This window comes from Ursus arctos, unplaced genomic scaffold, assembly GCF_023065955.2.
Source record: "Ursus arctos isolate Adak ecotype North America unplaced genomic scaffold, UrsArc2.0 scaffold_2, whole genome shotgun sequence".
NCBI lineage: Eukaryota > Metazoa > Chordata > Mammalia > Carnivora > Ursidae > Ursus > Ursus arctos.
Genome location: NW_026622874.1, coordinates 17,037,466 through 17,060,777, shown reverse-complemented (window position 1 = coordinate 17,060,777; position 23,312 = coordinate 17,037,466). Strand labels below are relative to the sequence as shown.

At 39.8% G+C, this 23,312-nt stretch overlaps 1 protein-coding gene across 1 annotated transcript in view; it reads right to left on the bottom strand.

Moving 5' to 3' along the window:
- PAPPA2 (pappalysin 2) overlaps positions 1–23,312 on the bottom strand; it is a 258,945-nt gene that overhangs the window by 203,335 nt on the left and 32,298 nt on the right. The window contains exon 2 of the mRNA XM_044387894.3: positions 21,840–22,911. Within this exon, the coding sequence (XP_044243829.3) occupies positions 21,840–22,911 (1,072 nt within the window). The remainder of the gene's footprint in view (positions 1–21,839; positions 22,912–23,312) is intronic.

Here is a 23,312-nt window from a genome sequence, read left to right as displayed (position 1 = left end):
AATATAACTATTGCTGTAACAAGTAGGTGGTCTGTCTAGCATCATATAACCAATAGCAAAGCTGAACAAGAGATCCAAGTTTCCTAGCTCCCATTCCAGTGGTCAACACACCATAATACCCTCCCTCAGATAAGCCACCAAAACAGCATGTTGTTTTTGATTATCATGAGTTTCCTATGTTACTTTATAAATCACTACAGGTCCCACTGCGTAATTTCCTAATAGCACAGTAGCATTCACTCATGTGTCTCAAAATCTTAGCAGATGACCTTATTACTTGATATATCTAAGCTAATTCAAATGTATATGAAAAAGGAAAAGGACAGATTATAGAAAGACTCACTGAAAATAATTATTCAGTTTAATTTCATTAAAATTGACCCTTGAACAATACAAGGTTGAACTTCACAGGTCCATTTACATGCAGATTTTTTTTTCGATAAATACAGTGCAATATTGTAGAGGTATTTTCTCTTCCTTTTGGTTTACTTAATTACATTTTCTTTTCTCTAACTTGATTATTATAGGAGTACAGTATATGATGCATATAGCATACCAAATATGTGTTAACTGACTTATTGGTATGACTTCCAGTCAACAGCAGGTTATTAGTAGTTAAGTTTTTAGGGAGTCAAAAGTTATACATGGATTTTCAATGGGAGGGGTGGCACCCCTAATCTCCATGATGTTCAAGGATCAACTAAATTTTTACTCTTGCCAAGGGATTGTGCAGTTGAAAAGTGGTAAGCTAATGATGTATACTTACTGTCAAAAATTACCTGCTGAATTTATGTATAAATCCTTTCATGAGAGAAAGCAAATGAGCACCACCAATTTGACTTTCTTGTGTCCAGAGCAGACACTGATAATTAAATACAGTATCCTTTCCCACTGAACCTTGCTGTACTCTCACAATCCTTTTCAATACCATGCTGCAGGAACTTACTAACATTCAGTTAAGTTGGCACCTGGGTTAAAACTCATGTACCTTCTCTGACATAGACAACAGTGTTACGGTCTCTATAAAGAAAATGTTGATATAAGTTAGTTTCAGACATCTTTTAAGAATAATTAGTGACCGAGGGAACTTAATTACTATCTACTTAATGCTAAGACAACTACACGACATACATGCGAAGAACAGAGTTAATGGTACAAAGCATATGAGGGAGGATTTGTAACTCTGTTCTAAATGTACATCAGGGTCCAGCTTAACAGCTTTCTTACTTTCTCCATAAACCTTTCCCTGATATGCAACCATATGCCCTGCCTTATCTGGGCAGTCCCAGGTTGTTTCTCTTATCCTACCATAATCATTATTATTATACAAAGAAGGTATTTGTTGAATTAATGAATGCCTGGGATCATAAAATCTCTAACAGCTAAAACTATCCCTTATTCACCTCAGTCAATCTCACAGATAAATAGTACTTTGGGCATCATACATGCTTTACAAATATTATTTGAATAAATGAATAAACAAATGCATGAATGCTTACAATAAAGTTTCTTGATCTCATTGTTCAACTTTGCTCAGTATGTTATTCACAACATGATAGATGGGCATACTAAGAAAAGTTCAATCATTGCAATATCAATTAATATATACCAAACAAGAGCAGCATATGCCACAGGGCAGAATTCTTTCTTATTTCCTGATGCATTTGAGTGGTTGACTAAAATACAGTGAAATCTCCTTGTCCAGTTATTTTGGTACAGTTAGTAATAAACACGGGGTCGTTGCAGCCCATCTCTGAAGATACGGCATGGATCTGATGACCTCTGAAGGTCTAGGTGACTCATCTTGACAAGCTGTTTTGACAAAATGGGTCTCAGAATATGAACCATGAGCAGATGCCACCAAATAGAGTCTACAGGAACCAAGGAGTACAAAGTTTTGCTTGATATTGAAATATCTCAAATTCCAAAATGGAGGAACTAAAAATAAGAGTCTACATAAATCAGTACTTATTGGGATCAAAAATCTTGGGATTGCCTGTCATGACATATCTTAGCTACATTTCTCAAATTTTACCTTGTGATCTAGCCCACAACAAACATTGTTCTCACAACTTCAAAACCATTACTTTAAAGTCTTAACCATCTACAAAAGGAAGAACTATGAGAGCACTTTTTACATCAGTTCAGATCTTCAGACAAGTCAGCATAAGCAATAAGATGTTCTGATTTGCTAAGGATTGCCTTTTCAACCTCCCAGGGAATTAACCTTGACTTGAAGCCTTTTCCACTATGGAGTTTACTCAGAAATTGACCTAATCATTGTCTTAAAACCCCATTTAGACACAATGTGAAGATCCTAGATGTCTGAGGAGGACCTTGCATGAAACTTGACAGAGAGGAAATCAAGAAACTAATATAATCTCAAAGGATTTATTTAGTTCCTGGCCAGCCTTTGAAGTTTTCATATGTAATAACAGAGGTCATTCAACAGGCTTCACACAAGTCTGACCTAACAGCAGATCCTGCTATGGTATAATACATGGCCCAGTTAATATAGCTCCACACCTTTAGGGAAATGGCTAAGGCAGACCCTCCATGTGGCAACTGGATATCTGATCTCCATATGACTCTCATTAAAGCTTGGTAAATTATGAATTTCAAGTTCATAATGGAAGAAAAGAAGGACAAGCTGCCTCTATACTCTGTTCTTTCCTCCCTCCACTCATCCCTTTCTTTTCCTTCACCATCAACCTCTTTACCTCCCTCGCCCTCCCTCCTTGTCCCCCACCCTGGTACTCACTCTTCAAAGAAGAATGCTGCCTGCTCTGGAAAAGTGATATGGCTTTCTTAGCCCATCCATCATTTCAATTTTCCTTTATCTCCCAACTTCTCCTATAGCAACTGAAATGAGGCATGGGCACATGGCTCTTTGTTCCTTTAAAATTGGGACTTACATGCTGCTATCCATGCCAACTGCAAAAAAGAGAAGCTGCTTGGTCACTAAGACAGCAGGCTCCCAGAGTGCCCAGTCATGGACACCACAGAGTCAGCCCATTCTAATTTCTCGGGAGTCACATTACCCATAATGATGGTCAGCTCTGAGCTTTATTCTCATCTGAACTTTACTTCATATCTTCTTTTCATCATCCTTCTCATTTTTCTTCTTCTCTAGCATCATCTACTTTATCAATGATTTTATCATGTGAAACCAGTAGACCTGATAAGCACATGGCCACCTAGGCAAGGGAGTCTGCTAAAGAAGCTATGATCTCAAACTTCTTCTGAACTCCAAAGTATACTTTTGAGGCTATAAAGTGAATCAGAGGCATAGAATGAAATGGGGAAGTGAGAGGCTTAAATGTAGAGTCCTCTGCCTCCTGCCTAGCAGCCTGAAGAAACAACTGGGAGTCAGACAACCTCCCCTTGGGTTATTCAATCAATCCACTGGTTTCGTGACTTAAGGCAAGCTTCCTTATACATAACATAACATAACTTGGTTGAATTAAATGACCCCCAAAATCCAGTTATGATGTTCCATGACACCAAATATGAGTAGGTTCATATATCTTTCAGAATTTACCTTGGCTCCTCCCCTTAGAGATTCACAGCAGCTATTTTCAGAATCACTTTCTTTCACAATTCATGAAAGAAAGAGATGGGGTGAGACTTAAAGTCTCCTTCCCATTTCAGCTCACGAAGACTGACTGAAAAGAGGCTACTGTGAATGACTGTCACCTTCCTCAAGCCCGTCAGCAATCCCCTCCCTCTCCTCCCTCACCAAGAAGATGAAGGCTACCAAGCAAAGCCTCTCTCAAATCCCTGCCTGCTTTCCAACAACTTGTGTATCTGTATCTACTCTCACCGCCTTCCCTTCAGTCTCAGAGAAGGAGGTGTGTCCTTTCTTCAGTTCATAGCTGCCACTGTTGCCTGGGCTCTGAATCCCTTCCTCTCCTACCTCCACAGAAGGGTTATTCTCTGATTATTCATCTTCAAAACTGTTCCAGGATAAATTATTTCAACCATTCTCCAAAAGATAGAAATTGAGGTCATAAAATTACCTTTGCTTGTCCTTAGAATGGCAGACCTAGTAATGATTCTTCAAGAGAATATTAGATTTTTGCATAAGGGCATTGTAGAGATGGTTGCTCATTACACCACACAGTTTTCTCTACATGCGGTCCCCAGGAGAAATTTCCGTCCAGTATGATTACCTACACCAGCTGTTCTCTTGAGTGGCTGTTTGTTTTCATCTTATAGAGTGAGCCATGTAGCTTATCCTTTCTTATTTCTTGTACCAGTTCTGGGAAGTTCAGAGCTAAATCTGTGGTCTAACTCTAGAATTCTAATATATATGCACTCATTTTGCATACTAAATTCACCACTGACTTTATCTTTTCTTATCTGTCCTTATTTTCCCTTCTTTTCCTCTTTTTTTATCCATGTGTTTCTTATTTTAAATTGTTGTATCATATGAAAATATAAATTACACATTAAGTCCTGTCTGCAGTAAGGCATGTTATAATTAACCACTTAACAGAAAAATAAACATTTCTTCTAGAGACCACTTATTTAGGAATATATATACAAAATGCATAAGGATTTCTCTTGCCATGGAAATAAAGTCCAAATATACAAGAAAGCAAAACTTAGAAAGGCATTTGAATAAGCCTTAGAAAAGGATTACTTGAATTTGAGTTTTAGTACTGGCCACAATAAATTCTTGAAATCAGGCGATCCACTTAAATTAACTGCATAAGGATGCTGTGACAGCTCCCCCAAGAGCTCTGAAGATAGGACAGACCACTACTGCATGGGCCATCTTCACTTTGTGTCCTTTTCAAAACTACCTGTGATGGATGAGACCACTAAAAAAGAAAGAAAATGTGATTTTATCTAATTGCTCACCAAGGATCTACGATCACGCAGGAAAGTCCCTGAACAGCAAAATTAGAGATGACAATTTTTCCCATTGTATTAAAACCTATGGAAAAGGAGTAGACCAAACTACTGAACAAGAGAGTGAGATATAATTACAAAATGTATCTAACAGAAAGTATTATGCTCCACATGAAGTTAATCTGAATAATTGTCCTTCTAATATTACACTGTGAATGCCCCATAATGCTGCCCTATTTTCAGTTAATGGTTAGGCCACTGAATAAATGGCAATTACTATTATAGTCATTATCCTAAATTTCCTTATACTATATGACAGGTGCCAATTCTCTGCTGACCTTAATCCCTTGCCTAATATACTCTCCTTTCTGGTCTCTACTACCCATCTTTCAAGAACAGCTTCAAATCCCATCTCCCCATTCCCCAACGAGTCCTTCCAGTTGGGAAGAGCTGAACATATAAATGCTTCTTAGAATGATTTTTCTGATGACAGTGTACAGAGTTAATTTTGGGGTTAGAGAAGAGGAAGACTAAAAGTAGAAGGACAAGTTGGTTGGTTTCTGTAGAAACTCAGACTTAGGGGGGCAAAGATCATTAAAGATAGCATTTGGCTTTATTCTACTCAGTATTTGCAATTATATTCATGTATGTCTGTCCCTCCCACTTGAACTCTTTGAAGATAAGGATTATATCCCTAGTGCCCACTACTGTGTATAAAACATAGTAGGCATCCAATAAATGTTTGTTAGAAACTAAATGAATTAACAAATGAGTAGATGAATGAACAGAACATGTGAGATGCAAAAGAGGACCCTGTGACTTTTTTAAAATTTCTTTATACTGGCTCCTTGATCAAGTAGGGAGAAATTAAAAATCCATACTTGATGATGAATCACCACTCTCCTCCCCAAACTTTGGATGTGCTCCAGGTTGTTGACATTCCTCATAAAAACCTGCTGCCCAGAACTGAGCACAGGCTCCAGACAGAGCCTGATCAGAACTGTGACTAGAGGGAGCAACTCTTCCAGCCATCAAACACTCTATCCCTTTTTAACAGAGTCCAAAACTGTTGGCATATATTTAATGGCCACATCACGCTTTTGCTTCATATGAAGCTTATGCTCATGATTATTTTCACATTGATTGCTGCAAACACAAGTATCCACCAGCTTGGTTTCTGTATTTTTTACAGCCTAAATTCATCCCTGTAAATTACCATCATGTGGTACTGACCCCAGCATTTAATACTTTTTACATGAAATAATTTTCAATCCCTAATTTTGTCATAGTCCCAAATGCTATGACCCCCCAACTTTGTAGCATTCATTCAATAGATAATTCTGACTACCTGCTGGGTACCGAACACAGAGGAAAGACATAGGCTTTCCTGGACATAAATCTTATTGAAAGCATAGTAGAGAGAAGATGCTCATTGTGCTCAGCTTTGCATTTTTTGTACTTACGTGAGAAAGAAGCCTACGAGAAAAGATAGGGCACAGATTACGTCTGGGTCAGGGTGATTAAAGTCTCTGCTTCCTGTTCATGAGGACTTTTTATTACTATATAAGGCATGATCTTGCCCCTGTAAATTCCACACTGAGATGAATGCTTCTTTCACATCTTATTCTCAATCTCCTGTCCAATATCTCCTTGAGGATGTCCACTATCTCTTCAAACTCAGTGCTGAACCCAACGCAATGTCTCACCAAACATTTATGAGGTATTTTTAATTTACAAAGCACTTTCAACAGTATTATCTCATTTGAACTTCACAATACCCCTTTGTGACAGAATAATTAGACACTTCTCTACATGTTCTCCACAAGCCCTCCTGTAGTTTCTCAACTCATCAAAAGTAAAAGCTAAAATCCACACAATGTCTATAGCTATTAATTTCTGTCTAACTGATTCTACTCCAGCCATAGTAGCTCTATGCTATTTCCCATGTGGCTCACTCCATACTTCCCTCAGATATCTGTTCAAGTGTCACCTTTTCAGTAAGACCTTTCTTGCTTCTACAGCAAGCTCTCCCTGTTTCCCTTATCCTGCTGAATCTCTTTCCACACCACTCATCACCATTTGACATATCATGTGTTCACTTGTTATTTGTAGACTGCGTGTCTTCTCACATGAAACTGTAAGCTCCAGGAGGTAGGGGATTTTTTTTCCTTCACCACAATATCCACAATGACCAAGAGAGTAACTGGGCTAGACTAGGTGCTCAATTAACCGGTGTTGAGTATCAATAAATATGAATATAAATGAACAAATGATTAAATTATGTGACTAGGCTAAGAACGTCCAGGTGGCTCAGTCAGTTAAGTGTCCAACTCTTGATTTCTCTCAGGTCATGATCTCAGGGTCATGAGATTGAGCCCCAGGCTGGGCTCCGCACTGGGCGTGGATCCTACTTAAGATTCTCTCTCCCTCTCCCTCTTCCAGTTTAGAAGCCCTGATCATCCCTCCACTGAAAATAACTAAAACTTCTTAATAATATGTAAAAATAAATTTTAAATGAATTACAAAGCTGAAAGGAAATTAAACTATCTTCAGAGCCCACATATAAAGTAAAAATAAGAATCTAGAAAAGTAAACATTCTCTGAAGCCACTGGCTTCCCTGAGGCTCTGCCCATTCTTAGTGCCCTTGAATTTCAGTTTGATGGCCTTGTGAAAATCTTGGATAGGAAACAAAATGTAGGGTTTAGCCAAGGTGGGGAGTTTTATGGGAGGGCCCCACATAAAGCCAAGACTCAAGGACTGTACCATCAATAAAACAGAGAATCAAAAAAAATTTAAAGCTCCCTTCATCAAGGGGGACAGAAAGGAAACCTCCATTCCTGATCTTGATCCAAGATGGAATGTGAAAATCTCCCCTGGGAAGTAACCACAGTCAACCCTCACAGGTTTGCTCCCCAAACTCATAATGCTTAATGGTTTAAAAAACCTCATGACAATCATACAAATTTAAAGTAGTTTCACGTTAGTAGTGCCCCACGCAACTGGTGGAAGTAAAAAGAATATCTTCAATCCAGGCCAGAAAGAAATATGACGAAGTTTTAAGGAACATGGACTCACAATAAAAAATCATAAACACAAAGAAAATAAGGCTCCATGAGCAAGAACCAGCAGAAATAACAGAATCAAACCAGCCGATATAAAATATAAAAGAAGTATGCTTAATATTCACATGCACTTGTAAGAAACATTACAGTGTAATACTAAGTATCTGCCACCCAGTTTCTCCCAATGATGATATCTTGCAAAACTATAGCACAATATCACAACCAGAATATTCACTTTGATACAATCCACCAATCTTGTTCAGATTTTCCCAGTTTTACTCATATTCTATGCAATTTTATCACATGTATAAATTCATATATCCATCACTTTAATAGGTTTTTTAAAATAAAAGAGAATATCCAAAGTATGAATAAGTAACAGGAACTCATTTTAAAAATGACTAAGCAGATATGAAAAAGAACTAAATAGAACTTAGGAAGATGAAAAGTATACTAATAAAAATTAAAAATTTATTGGTGGGTTTTAAGAGCAAGTTAGCCAAACCTGAAGAAAGGGTCAATGGGTCAATAAATCCAAAAATAGTTGCTCAAAATGCAACACAGAGAGGCAAAGATTGAAAAATTGAAAAGATGTTAAGAGACATGGAGTACAGAGTGAAAAGGAATAATATATATATAATAGGAAATACAGAAGGAGATAATAGAGAAATTATTAAAAAATTAATTTGAAGAAATATGACTAATAATTTCCCATAATTGATGACATGAGTGCTTAGATTCAGAAATATTCCATGCTCATGGATCAGGAGAATTATCATAGTTAAAATGTCCATGCTACCCAGAGCAATCTACACTTTCAATGCTATCCCGATCAAAATACTGAGGACATTTTTCAAAGAACTGGAACAAATAGTCCTTAATTTTGTATGGAACCAGAAAAGGCCCCGAATCTCCAAGGAACTGTTGAAAAGGAAAAACAAAGCAGGGGGCATCACAATGCCGGATTTCAAGCTGTACTACAAAGCTGTGATCACCAAGACAGCATGGTACTGGCACAAAAACAGACACATAGACCAATGGAACAGAATAGAGAACCCAGAAATGGACCCTCGGTTCTTTGGGCAACTAATCTTTGATAAAGCAGGAAAAAACATCCGGTGGAAAAAAGACAGTCTCTTCAGTAAATGGTGCTGGGAAAATTGGACAGCTACATGCAAAAGAATGAAACTTGACCACTCTCTCACACCATACACAAAGATAAACTCCAAATGGACGAAAGACCTCGATGTGAGACAGGAATCCATCAAAATCCTAGAAGAGAACATAGGCAGCAATCTCTACGACATAGGCCAAAGCAACCTTTTTCATGTCACATCTCCAAAGGCAAGGGAAACAAAAGATAAAATGAACTTGTGGGACTTCATCAAGATAAAAAGCTTCTGCACAGGCAAGGAAACAGTCAAAAAAACTAAGAGGTAGCCCACGGAATGGGAGAAGATATTTGCAAATGATACTACGGATAAAAGACTGATATCCAAGATCTACAAAGAACTTCTCAAACTCAATACGTGAGAAACAAATAAACAAATCATAAAGTGGGCAGAAGATATGAACAGACACTTTCCCAATGATGACATACAAATGGCTAACAGACACATGAAAAAATGTTCAAAATCATTAGCCATCAGGGAAATTCAAATCAAAACCACACTAAGATACCACCTTATGCCAGTTAGAATGGCAAAAATTGACAAGGTAAGAAACAACAATTGCTGGAGAGGATGTGGAGAAAGGGGATCTCTCCTACATTGTTCGTGGGAATGCAAGTTGATACAGCCACTCTGAAAAACAGTGTGGAGTTCCCTTAAAAAGTTTAAAATTGAGCTACCCTATGTTTACCCCAAAGATACAGACGTAGTAAAGAGAAGGGCCATATGCACCCCAATGTTCATAGCAGCAATGTCCACAATAGCTAAATCATGGAAGGAGCCGAGATGCCCTTCAACAGATGACTGGATTAAGAAGTTGTGGTCCATATATACAATGGAATATTACTCAGCTATCAGAAAGAACGAGTTCTCAACATTTGCTACAACATGGACGGCACTGGAGGAGATAATGCTAAGTGAAATAAGTCAAGCAGAGAAAGACAACTATCATATGATTTCTCTCATCTATGGAACATAAGAACTAGGATGATCAGTAGGGGAAGAAAGGGATAAAGAAAGGGGGGGTAATCAGAAGGGGGAATGAAACATGAGAGACTATGGACTATGAGAAACAAACTGAGGGCCTCAGAGGGGAGGGGGGTGGGGGAATGGGAAAGGCCGGTGATGGGTAGTAAGGAGGGCACGTATTGCATGGTGCACTGGGTGTTATACCCAACTAATGAATCATCGAGCCTTACATCGGAAACCGGGGATGTACTGTATGGTGACTAACATAATAAAATAAAAAATCATTATTAAAAAAAAATTAAAAAAAATTTTTTTTCTACGGTTAAAAAAAAAAAATTGAGCTACCCTATGACCCAGCCATTGCATTACTAGGTATTTACCCCCAAAGATACAGACGTAGTGAAGAGAAGGGCCATATGTACCCCAATGTTCATAGCAGCATTGTCCACAATAGCTAAATCATGGAAGGGACCGAGATGCCCTTCAACAGATGACTGGATCAAGAAGCTGTGGTCCATATATACAATGGAATATTACTCAGCCATCAGAAGAAACGATTTCTCAACATTTGGTGCAACATGGATGGCACTGGAGGAGATAATGCTAAGTGAAATAAGTCAATCAGAGAAAGACAATTATCATATGATTTCTCTCATCTATGGAACATAAGAACTAAGAAGATCGGTAGGGGAAGAAAGGGATAAAGAAAGGGGGGGTAATCAGAAGAGGGAATGAAGCATGACAGACTATGGACTCTGAGAAACAAACTGAGGGATTCAGAGGGGAGGAGGTGGGGGAATGGGATAGACTGGTGATGGGTAGTAAGGAGGGCACGTATTGCATGGTGCACTGGGTGTTATATGCAACTAATGAATCATCAAACTTTACATCAGAAACCAGGGATGTACTGTATGGTGACTAACATAATATAATAAAAAAACATTAAAAAAAAAAGAAATGACAATAAATCTCAAATGCAATAATAAAGAAAAATCTACATCAAATAAATCACAGTGAAACATATCATAGTGCAGAACACTGAAGGCAAAGATCTCAAAAACATCCCAAGAGAAAAGGCAGAATAAATACAAATGAATGGCAATGGATAGCTAACTTTTCAACAGCAGTAATGGAAACCAGGAGACTCCGGTATAATATCTTGATAAAAGAAAACAAATAGCCAATCTAAAATTACATACCTAGCAAAGTTATCTTTTAAGAAGTTTGGTAGGATAAAGATATTTTCACAGAAATGAAAATTAAGAAAACATATGACTATCAAACATTGAATAAAGGAAATCCCAAAACCTGTCTGTCAGGGATGGGCCAACTGGTCTCAGAAGGAAGATTTAAAATTCAAGAAAGATGGTAGCTATTAAAACATATATATTAAAATATATTTATCTATCTATTGTTCAGTTGATCAATGGATCAATCAATATCTCTATACACAACACATTGCTCCCATTCGCTTACTGTTCAAATCCCTTAGCCCATCTAAGGCCTTCCCAATATAACTTTTCCAATTGTCTCTCTTTCTTACTCTTCCCTAGAAAATTTATCCTCCTTTCAAGATGTTCTTTTTTTTTTTTAAGATTTATTTATTTATTATTTGAGAGAGAGTCGAGTGGAGCAGGTGCAGAGGAAGAGGGAGAGAGAAACTCAAGCAGACTCCCAGCTGAGCACAGAGCCTGACACAGGGCTCAATCTCACAATCCTGAGATCAAGACCTGAGCCCAAATCAAGAATCAGATGCTCACCTGACTGAACCACTGAGGCACCCCTCAAGATGTTCTTTTTACAGTGGCCAAAATATGTTTGCATATGACTATCTGTACATTGGTTTGTATGTTTGTCTTTACCTTACAAACTCTTTCTCCTGCACTTCACTAGTCATGGTTTAAGGGATCCACCTCTTATACTATCGTTTTTCCTAAGAATAAGCCCACGGTGGTTTCTGTTTCCTTTCCTTCACCTTTTCAAGTGTGCATTCTCTAAGACGATCATTACACAATTAAAATAACCAAATATTTATTGTACACTTACTATGAGCTATGTACTTTGCTAAGCATGTAAGACTTCTCCCTGACACACAATATAGAATGGTGGTTAATAACACTGGCTCTAAAGAGTTTAATCCCTGTTTAATCTGCCACTACATGATGATGGTGAGTTAACCATCTCAAGTTCAGTTTTCTTTATATAAAAAGGAGATAATAAAAATATCTAGTTCTTGAGGCTATTGTGAACAATGAATAAGATAATTCACACAAAGTGCCTTGTTCATTTGTAAGATAAATAGATGATAGATAGATAGATAGATAGATAGATAATCATAGTAAAATATACATATGTTACTATAAACTAGGTACTTTACCAGGATTATCCTGGCATATTTGAGTTTTGAATTCTAAATCACAGAATCCTAGAAATAAAATTGGCATTAAAATTCCATGGGAATTACATTACTAGGAATACCAAAGTCTAAGGTCTAAGGAAAAGGACAGTATCAGAAATTATGACTGCAGGCATTTCATCTCCAAGAAGTGAAAACGAAAAACCAGCTCACTCTACCCAGATTGTTGGCACCAGCTGGAAGAAGACTGCTGCCTCAGAACCCTGAGGAGCCTTCTCTGCTGTCCTGCTCTTTTGCCCACGATTGCAGGAACTCAAGGCTGGCCAGAAACCTATGACTTCTGGCCTCACATGCAAAGACGAATTGCGCCAATTCACACTGACCACTTCCAGAATTTGAACCAAGATACTGCAAAAGACTGAGACCATTAGCAATGGGATATGAATCTGAAGAGTTAATGAGATAAAGCAGAAGCCACAGCAAGCTGAGTTTAGTTTTAAACTAACACTATAAGGGTAAGGGAACGTTTATTAATCTAGCAAACTGGTAACAAGATATGAATGGTGCAAAGGCACTAAGATTTAGAGAAGCCTGCAGCCTTTGCCTGAGTGCCTGGACCTGCCCCATCCCTGGCAGCCTCTGAGCTCCACTTCCAGCCCGTATGCCACCGTACAATAAATCTTTTTTTTTTTTTAAGTTTACTTGAGTAAGCCTCTGTTCCTTACAACCACAAAAGCCCAACTAAATGTCTGACAAGAACCTTGGCTAATCTGTGACATCATTTCAAACAGCGTTTATCTGATCGGAAGGCCTGAACAGTGATCTCCTCCTTATTAGAGGGGAATACATTCCAGGACCCCCAGTGGATGCCTGAAACCATGGATAGTACCAAGCCCTAGACATACTATGTTTTGTCCCATACATACATATCTCCAATAAAGTTTAATCTATAAATTAGACACAGTAAGAGATTAATAACTAATAATTAAATAGAACAATGATAACAGCGTATGTACTAAAAGTCACGTGTATGTGGTCTCTCTCCAAATATCTTATTGTACTGTACTTGCCCTTGTTGTGATGATGTGAGATGATAAAATGCCTACATGATGAGATAAAGTGAAGTGAATGACAGGGGCATTGTGATGTAACATTTGGTTATTGCAGATCTTCTGACGATATGTCAGAAGGAGGATCATCTGCTTCTAGACCGCACGTGACTGCGGATAACTGAAACCGCAGAAAACAAAGCTGTAAATAGGGGGCAACTGCTGCATCCCTTGTGAAGAGCCTGTTCTTTCCCTCAGTCACTGTCTCCCAGCTAATAAGGGTTCATCTTCCTGCTATTGTAGTCAACTGCTTCTCCCATCATCAAGATTTACTCCATGTTTCATACTCTCAGAGCCATCTGGGAGCTCTGCTACTCAAGTAATGAGATAATGAATAAAATGGCTTACAGCCTTTTCCCTCCTCAGCTAACATTTTCACACTTTCATGGGTATCTTTAGTTATTTTTACTTACTTCTGAATATGGCAATTCTGCCACAGTAATGAGACCAGTAGGAGGGATTACTCAAGTGTGTATTCTGAATACCCTTCTTTTTTTAATACGGAGTAGCACACTGTACCATACCCAAACTCTTGCCCAATACGGTCATTTCCCCCATGTCATTGATTTTTCATTTATATACATGCTAATTCATTTTAAAAATACCAACTGAGTACTTCCTATGTTACAAGAACTATGAACAAAGAGCCTAAACTCTTGTGCAAGAGACAGACAACAATGGGCAATGACGATAGAGTATAATGAGTATGTACTTGGGCAGGAGTTGGCAAACTTTTTCTGTAAAGGGCCAAATAGTAAGTATTTTAGATTTGTGGGCCACGTAGTCTGTTGTAACCACACAGTTCTGCCCTATGAAAGCAGCCATAAACAAGAGTAAACAAGTAGATGGGCCTGCATTCCAACAAAATGTCACTTACAAATGCAGGTGATAGGCTAATTTGGCCCACAGGCCATAGTTTGCCAACCACCATTCTGAGGTGAGAACATTCTTTTATTCAACAATTATTTATTGAACACTTCTTAGTCTACTCCTTTTGCTATTCTACGTGCTAGGGTAAAATAGTAGCCCAAACATTTTATAAAAACCCCTTTTCTAACGGAACTTCGAGAAGTGGAGAAGATGGATGTTAATCAAAATTATATATATATAATTTATCATGTATATACTATACATATATATATGTTAGTAATAAATTCTAAAAAGAGAAATAAAACAGGAAAGAAACTATGAAGAGTCAGAGGAGTGTGTGAAATTTTAGATGAGGTCACCAGGGATGGCTTTGTCTAGAAGGTGACTTTGAAAAAAGATTGGAAGGAAATGGGAAAACCAGCCATGTAGAAATCTAGAAGTACATCGTAGCAGAGTGAAAAGCCACTCTCATGCGGTAGGAGTCTGTCTGTCAAGTCCAGGGACAATGAGAAGGCCAGTGTGGCTAGAATAGAGTAGACAAGGGCAGCATGGTAGATGAGCCCACAGAAGTAACTGGTGTCAGATCAGAGAGGGTGCTGTAGGTTACAGTAGTACTACTGGCTTTGACTCTGAATGAGCTGGGAAGCTGCTGGAGAATTCTAGGCAGAGGAATGACTTGATCTGAGTTCTACTAATAGGATTACTCTGGCTGCTGTGTTAGAAACAGATTGGGGATGGGGAGGCATGAGCAGAAGGAGTGAGACCAGTTAGGAGGCTATTATAATAATACAAGTGAGAGAGGAGGGGGCCAGAACAGTGGTGGCTGGAGGGGGAATGAGAAGTGATACAAAGGAGACAGCCAATTGTTATTTGAGGTCAAAGAAATGGTCCCAAGAAGGAGAAAGTGGCATCCTAACTGAGACTTGAAGGATAAGTAGGAATCATCCAAGTATCAAGCTAGGGGAGTCAGATCCATGTCTGCAGAAGTCCTGGTGAGAAGTGAGAGACGTGCTGGTGTTCAGGCAATTAATGAGTCAGCAGCGTCCTCCAGGGGATGGTACTCTAATGAAACACAGCCTCAGAAAAACCCCCGGTGCCCACACTGACGATATGCTCCACCCTCTCCCCAACCTACTTCTCTGGGTTAGAGGGGAAACCCACCAACAAGATTTAACTTTCCTCCAGTTACTAAAGTGACATCCAAACAGGACTCCCAGAGTGAAAGAAGAAGAAAACGTTTCTAAGTGTGCAGCATTCTTTGAGATTCCAAAGCTTAAATTCTAGGAAGGGATCCCTAAGTAAAATCATCTGAGACAGACTGGCATCTGATCAGGGTACCAGGGCCAGCACCCCAACTCCTAGGAAAATACCCAAGTATCTTAAACAACTGAATGTAATTGGAGACAAGGGTCTCTCCTAAAAATTTTCTAAGAGGAAATATTTTTAAGCCAGACATACCACATGGCTCTCTCACAAGTCTGTCTATTTGGCTAGGATATAAGCACAAAACGGAGAAAAACAACCTCTCCCCCACTTACCTGGGGAGAAAAATTCATTGCGCCAGGTGAACAGAAAAGTTGTGGACTTCATTTACCCTATAATAGGGTACCTACGGGGACTAGGGAGAAACTGGCCTATAGGAAAACAAACACAAGACATTTCTGTTTGTAGGTAAGCTTTTTAAGTTCACCTGAAGTATTTTATTTCTTTCCTCCTATTCTCTTTGCTGTACAAAATGGGTAGGAGAAGGTGAGACTCATCCCTTGGGAGTTTACACTGCTAGTGCATTTTGAAGGGGAGGGATCGAGAGGTTTCTTTGTTTCATTTTAAAGTTTCTCCCCCATTTCTTTTCTCTCTGCCCTCTTCTACCCTTTATGCTTATTTTCCTTGTGCCTTTTTTTTTTTTTTTTCTTTTTGGCTCCAGGGAATTTTGAATCCCAACTTCAAAAGAAACCTATAATGAAGCCTGGCTGATGTTGAACAGACCCGCCACTGCAGGGGCCCAGCCCAACCATTCCTTTGGCTCAACAGCCACAGAGGGTGGCTGAGCAAAGCACAGCTAACCCTGAACATACAAGTCTGTGCAGCGCTGATTTCTCCACCTGTTCCCTCTGATGGCACATGCATCTGCCCTCCTGCCCCTGGATATAAACCCTGTAGTGTACAAGTTGCAGACACCACATGGAGCCATGTCCCTGCAGGACACCTCCCAGCCTACCCTCTGGAGGACCCCTCTAGAGGGAAGTGGGCCATGTCCTAGCACTGCCATGTCCAGCAGTCCTTCTGCCCTCAAACTCCCCCGTACCAAAACTCAGGGAATGAGGCAGAGAAGAGACAGTGAGTCACCAACACACAGAGACCTTAACCTACCACACCATGATAATGATATTATGAAATCTGACAAATAGAATCCAAAATGGAGAGGCAAGCACGCTGTTTCTAACTCAACTGGACACTAAGCTCAACACTGATGTGAAAAGGACAGAAAGAACAAGGGATAGAAAGTAGGTTCGGAAGTAAAGAGCCCTTCATCTCTGAGACATAAATTTAGAGAGAAAAATAACAGAAACAAGTCACGACCAAAAAAAGCTGAAGAATGCAAAGGTCAGGGAAGCTGAGTTTCCCTTAGGGCATGGAGATTCCCTTGGCTTGGCTTCCTAGGATACACCAAAGGGAGTGGTCAACACTTGTGGTTTTATTAAGTGGACTCAACCCCCTTCCTCCCCTCAGCTTTTGTAGATGCTCTCCCAGGGTGGCTACTATGTACAAAGAGACATCTGGCCATGTAGCCTTTCCTACCCATAAGCCAAGTTCCTCTATCTTGATAATTCTGTTCAACTGGCTGGGTAATGTATCTATAATTCATATCTCCTTCTGACCAGCCCATGTCTGATAAATACTCTCCCTTTGATAGGCCCATCTGGGTTACAGATGTTTGATACTGGATTCCTCAGGCTCTCTGCTGTCTCAGAGCCTTTGGGAGAGGAACTTCTTTGGGCTAGATTTCTTGCTGAGGGTGGGGAAAGGGAGAATGTTGAGTGGGATTTAAAAAATGAGGAGGATTGTTCATATGCCAATCATCGTACTCACATGTTAGTAATCTATCTGTAGGTGTGTCCTCCACTTCCCCACCATCCCCCAGTAACCTGTAAGCTCCCGAGAGGACTCTGTCTCTGGCACACTCCGTTTGCTCAAAAAATGTCTGGCATAGCATTTGTTAAAGTTGGATTCTTTCAGAGTCACAGTATAATGGAATTGTGAGCTTGAGTTCTGTGATTTAATTGTAATAACAGAACACTATATATGAATAATTTAGTTCCAAGACAACTACTAGCTTAACCAAGTCTCATAGAAATCCAGAGATCTATGTCTCCATGAATCCAAAGTCCTTTCAAACAACCCAAGCCATAGTCCAGAAAAGCAGTCTGCATTCCATACTCTGCTTTCAGTGCCTTTGCCTGGATTTAATTTTAATAAAATAAATCCAGGGAATTCTGACAAAATTACTAAAACCCTCCACCAAGTTGTTAGCACCTGCTCTCTATATATTCTTTATATTTGTCCCTCTGCTTAGCTCACTGTGTCTGGCACATCAAGGACCTCAATAAATAATTGTTTTTCAAAATATGGTTCTTGCCAATAAGAGTTACGAAAAACATTCACTATTTTTAATGATAAAAATTCAGCATAAGGAATACAAGGCAGAGGAAAGAGGGGGAAAAGTCTATATATGAAATAAATATAAGGGAGTTGGGAAAGAGAAAAGCTCTCCTCTCCACTATGCAGATTTCTTCTTCCAAAAGAAGAAATTCAGAGTTATTTATCCTTTTTTAGATCATGATAAGTAGAGATCCAAAAGCGTGTTTCCTATTGTGAACAAGAGCTAGATATTTGAGGAAATCCACCAGAATGAAAGACAGATAGGGGAGGGGGGCAGAGGCGAAGGAAAAAAAAAAGTCGACTACAGATGAGTCAGATATAGTGCACAGGGGGGAGCAATCAGAATATATCTTATTTTTAGCCTCAGAAAATTCTGCATCCTTAAAATAAAAACAGATTGATACAGAAAGTCAAAAAATTAAGCACGTCTTAAAAATATGATTGCTAAAATTAAAAATTCAATATAAGAGTTGGAAGATAAACACAAGGAAATCTCTGAAAAAAAGAAAGTACAAAAGAACAAAGAGATAAAACATATGAGAGAAAAAAGAGAATAAGTTCAGAAGATCCATCCTCAGGAGCTTCAAGGGGAAAAAAAGAGGACAGAGAAAACTTAATGAAGTATCAAAGTAATAATTTAAGACAATCTGCCAAAGGTAAGAGCATGAGTACCCAAATCAAAAGAATCACTGAGTGCTCAACAAAAAAATAAATAAAAGGCCAACCCTAAAAAAATTATCATAAAATCCCTAAAGTAACAAGGCTAAGATTCTAAACAATTTTTAAAAGGAAACAAAATTTCTAAATTTTGTTTAGAATTTAGAATTATCAGAACAGAAGTTATGAATTTTTTCAAAAAATCTGAGAGAAAATATTTTCCAACCCAAAATTTAACGTCAAGGCAAACTATCAATTTTGTGTAAAGCAAAACAAAAACGTTTTGAGAAATGTTTTTCAGAAAAAGTTACCTACAACATTCTTTCTTAGAACGTTGCTTAAGGATATCTTCCAGTAAAATAACGTTGCAAATTAAATGTCCAGTAAGGTAAGGTAATAAAAAAAAAAGAGAAAATCATGCAGTTTGGGACACAGTGGCTCCAATCCAAAAAGCAGAATTTCTGGGATGACAACAGTGCAGCAGACCTAGATAACTGGTCAAAATTGGAAGAGGAGGGGTGTCTGGGTGGCTCAGTCAGTTAAGCGTTGACTCTTGATTTTGACTCAGGTCATGATCTCAGGGTCCTGAACTCGAGCCACACTTCAGGCTCCTGCTAAGCATGGAGCCTGCTTAAGAGTCTCTCCATCTCCCACTGCCTCTGCACCCCCCATACACACACACATGCACTCTATTTCACTCTCTCTCAAAAAAAAAAAGAAAAAGAAAAAGATTGAAGAGGAGAGAAAAATAGAATGAACTACAAGGAAGAGCTCCAGAGAATGAAAAAAAAGACATATTCTATAGATGAACTGATAAGATAAAAATTGAGGCTATCAAAAATGATGGAAGGAAGAAGAGAAGGAGGGAAGGAAGAAATAGAGACTCAAGAGGTAGGTGGGGGATGGGAGGAAGCTACGCCAGGAAGGAAATATAATAATAGAATCTTAGTTTGTTCTCCAGAAAAAAAAAAATCATAGCCATGATGCTGTAAATATATAGAACTGATTTAACTAAAGATAGTCAAATAACTATCCTGGAAAGATGGAGGGGAGAAGAAGGAGACAATATAAAAATTAAAGTCTCCTCTTTATCATAAGAGCAAGCCAATGCATAATGTTTAAAATTGGTGACTCGAGTGATATAAATACAGTATTTGGATATATGGAGGTAATTACCAAAAGAGACAGGTAAAATAATCAAATATGGGAGCAAGGCTAGAGGGTGGAGAAGGACGGGAAAAGTTAGGCTGGGGACTATCATTCTTCCTTATGGCTTTTGGCACAGTTTAATATTTGTAACCATGAGCATTTATTAGTTTGATTTAAATATTTTTAACTATCAGAAAAGCATAAAGAGTTTGTTTTTATTCCACAAAGTGAATTTTGCATGTTGGGTTAGAGAGGTTTGAAACACGTCTGGGTCTAGGGCTAGAAAGGGATGCGTTGCCATGGCAACTCTGCGTCAGTGAAGGGAAGAAGTTATAAACACCTAGTTAAGGGTAGTGGCCGTAGGTATTTAGAGACATAAAGGACTACTCTAAGAAGAATGATGCCTGTGTACCTGGAACGACGGCTCTCTCAGTCATGGCAGTGGAATGTTGTAATAGTAAGGAGAAAAATAAGAACAAGCCAGATTTCCTTGTCTCCCCGGAGAGTTGGCAACCACTGTTGTTAGTGAGGGTTAGCTTCTGCTTAAGGTTATCAAAATCTAAAAACCAAACCCAAACAGAATCTTTCTAATGTGAATATTTCTGGGAACGCAATCAATTCCCCTTATTATTATTATAATATAAACAACTGCTTCCCATCTGTCTGGTCTAATAATGACAATAATTAATGTTAGTTTAGGATAATTTTTTTACATTGAAAACTTCAGTCTCCAAGCACTTTTCTAACCCTTATGTCATCTGATTCACAAAACAACCCAAGGATATAAGTAATGCAAAGTATTACTGCAATCACCCTCTTTTTACAGACAAGACATCTGAATTTCAGAAAATGACTTGCACAGTTTATATAGCTAGTTAAGTAGCAGGGACTCTCAAATTCGACTGTGTCCTGATTCCAAATTTTACACTTAGTCTTTGACATCACATGCCTGAACTACAAGCCGACCTATTAACTAGTGTTAACTGACTGCCCACACACAGGGATACCATGAATTACTATACAAACTGTGGCCAACAAACACAAAGGCAGCCATCCAGGTACTGGGTGGGAGCCGAGATCCAGTCTTCCCACCTCCCGCCAACACTACACCCTAGCTCAGATGTGAGCCTTTTTATAATTTGTACAAAGGTACCAGTTATGTCATGAGGAAGCCTTGCCCGAATACACAAATTAACAAGTTTACCACCCACCTCTCTCCTTTCTTACCTCCCTCTAACACTCCCCAACCCCTGCATTGACCATAATGGAAATCCTCTTACTGGTTTCTGCCTCGCTATAGAAGACACATCAGATCCATTAATTCATTGAAATAAACATAAGACAAACAACTATATGTCGGGACTATTCTAGGCACTAAGTATGTAGTGATTAACAAGGGCCCTGATCTAATGCAATGACATTTCAGGTAGGAGAAAGACAAACTAATGTACAAGAAAACATTAGAAGGGATTAGTGTTACACAAAGAATCAACATTAGCTAAGGTAATAGTGATTGAGTAGCTTACTTAAATTAGGGGAAATCAGGAAAGGCCTCTTCAGGAGGTGACATTTCAGTTGATATCGAAAAGACAAGAGAAAACCCACCAAGGGAAGACAGAGGGAAAGAGGTTTACCTTATTTGCTCTCTGAAGAGCCCCTGGCTTCCTCTGGCAGACTTAGCTGTTTGGCTCTCCTGTACCTCAAGCACCTGGGGCACACATCTCCAGGTGCACATCACACCATGTACACCCCGTCGGCTCCAGAGAATGAGTTCTGTGAGGGCTGTCCCTTCTCTTCACCAGTCCTGTGTCCCTAATTATCTAAACCTAGGGCTTCACAAAAGCTCTATAATGTCTGGTGGGATGGATGAATGTTTTATTTGGGGGCTGGGTGAACCCTCTGTGTGAACCTTCTTTTCTCTCCAGAAACCAAAAGCATAAAATGTGAGAAAGTAGGACACCCCAAGCCCCAGGCCCTTACCTCTTGGGTGAGTCGGGGTCGAAGCAGGTCTTGTGCACATCAGCCACCTCGGGGTCGCAGCAGTCCCCATCGTCAAAGTCGTTCAGCATGTTGTTGCACTCCACGTGGCAGAGCCCATCCCTGCGGTTCCAGGAGTAGCATCGGCCATGCAGGCGGCAGTCGCCCCCATCATAGCCCGTGAGTGGGTGTTCGCACTCAGGGTCACAGTGGTCATTGCCAATCTTGCTGGGTTCACAGTTCACAAGGACAACCCGGTGGCGCAGGGTGGAGTTGTGGACCTGGTGGACACTCAGCTGCCAACTGATGTTGTAGCGGCTGAAGGCATGGTTCAGTGCCTTGTGCTGCCGGCTGATCTGCTCCTCGCTCACGATGGGGTTCAGGCCCTCATCATCACAGATGTTCACCACTTGATAGCGGATAACCTTCTCTCCCTGGAGGGGCTGGTGCCCATTATAGTGGGAGATCAGCTCTACATTGTCACAAACCGTCCGCCCACAGAGTGGGGGCTGCAAAGGTGACAGAATCTCAGGCTCAGGCTCAAAGCCCTGCAGAACCTCACGCCATGGGTATTCCCCATCCCTAAAGGGGGCCCACTGTTCTTCCAAGGGCTCAAAACTGGCTGTCAGGATCAGGGTGGTCAGTTCCTCCACTCCAGTTGGATGCTGAGGACTGTGTTGGAGGTGGCTTTGTGGGAGGGCGGTCGACCAGAAGACCAGTGTACCCAGGTGTCCACGAAAATAGTGGCCATCCTCAGAGCTATCCCCCCCCAGAAGCAAAGAGCGACAAGACGCCATGAAGGGGCTGTTCAGGGGACCAGACTGCTCTGGACTACTAGCCACCCGAGTGCCATCCACATACAGGGCCATACGCTGTCCATCATAAGTGGCTGCCACGTGTGTCCATGTGCCTGGTTGGTAGCGACTGTGGCCAGTCACAATGGTGGCTTTCTTCACCCGGTCGGTGCGAAGGGAGAAGAAGAAGCGAGCGTCTCGCCTTCCCATGTCCTTCCCTGAGCGGATCCCTAGGGCCCAGCCCTTGTCACTGACAGTGTGGGAGCAGTTATCAAATACACCTGGGAAAGAAGGAAGAATCGAGGGGAGAAATACCAGATATAAAGGGGATGGAGAAAGGGAGAAGAAAACCCATATAAATAGCCAAGAATGTAGGTTTTTAGTGGGAAAAAATAAGTGATACAGATTCCCCACCTGAGATGTTTATCCAGTACCCCATATCAAGCCATTCTGGCAACATCTATCCCCAAAAGGAATCTGATTTGAGATTCCATCCAATGTAACTCATTCTGGTATTTTTCAGCAATCAAAATGGAAACTAAAAAGGGGATGTCTAATGCAAGTGATAACCATCCCCTAGAGTTTGTCACAAAAGTTCCTCATGCTGGGTCCATGTCTTCCCTCCTTTCCTCAGAAGCCATGGGGGCAATCACAGTTTTTAGAAAAGACAATAATATCCTAT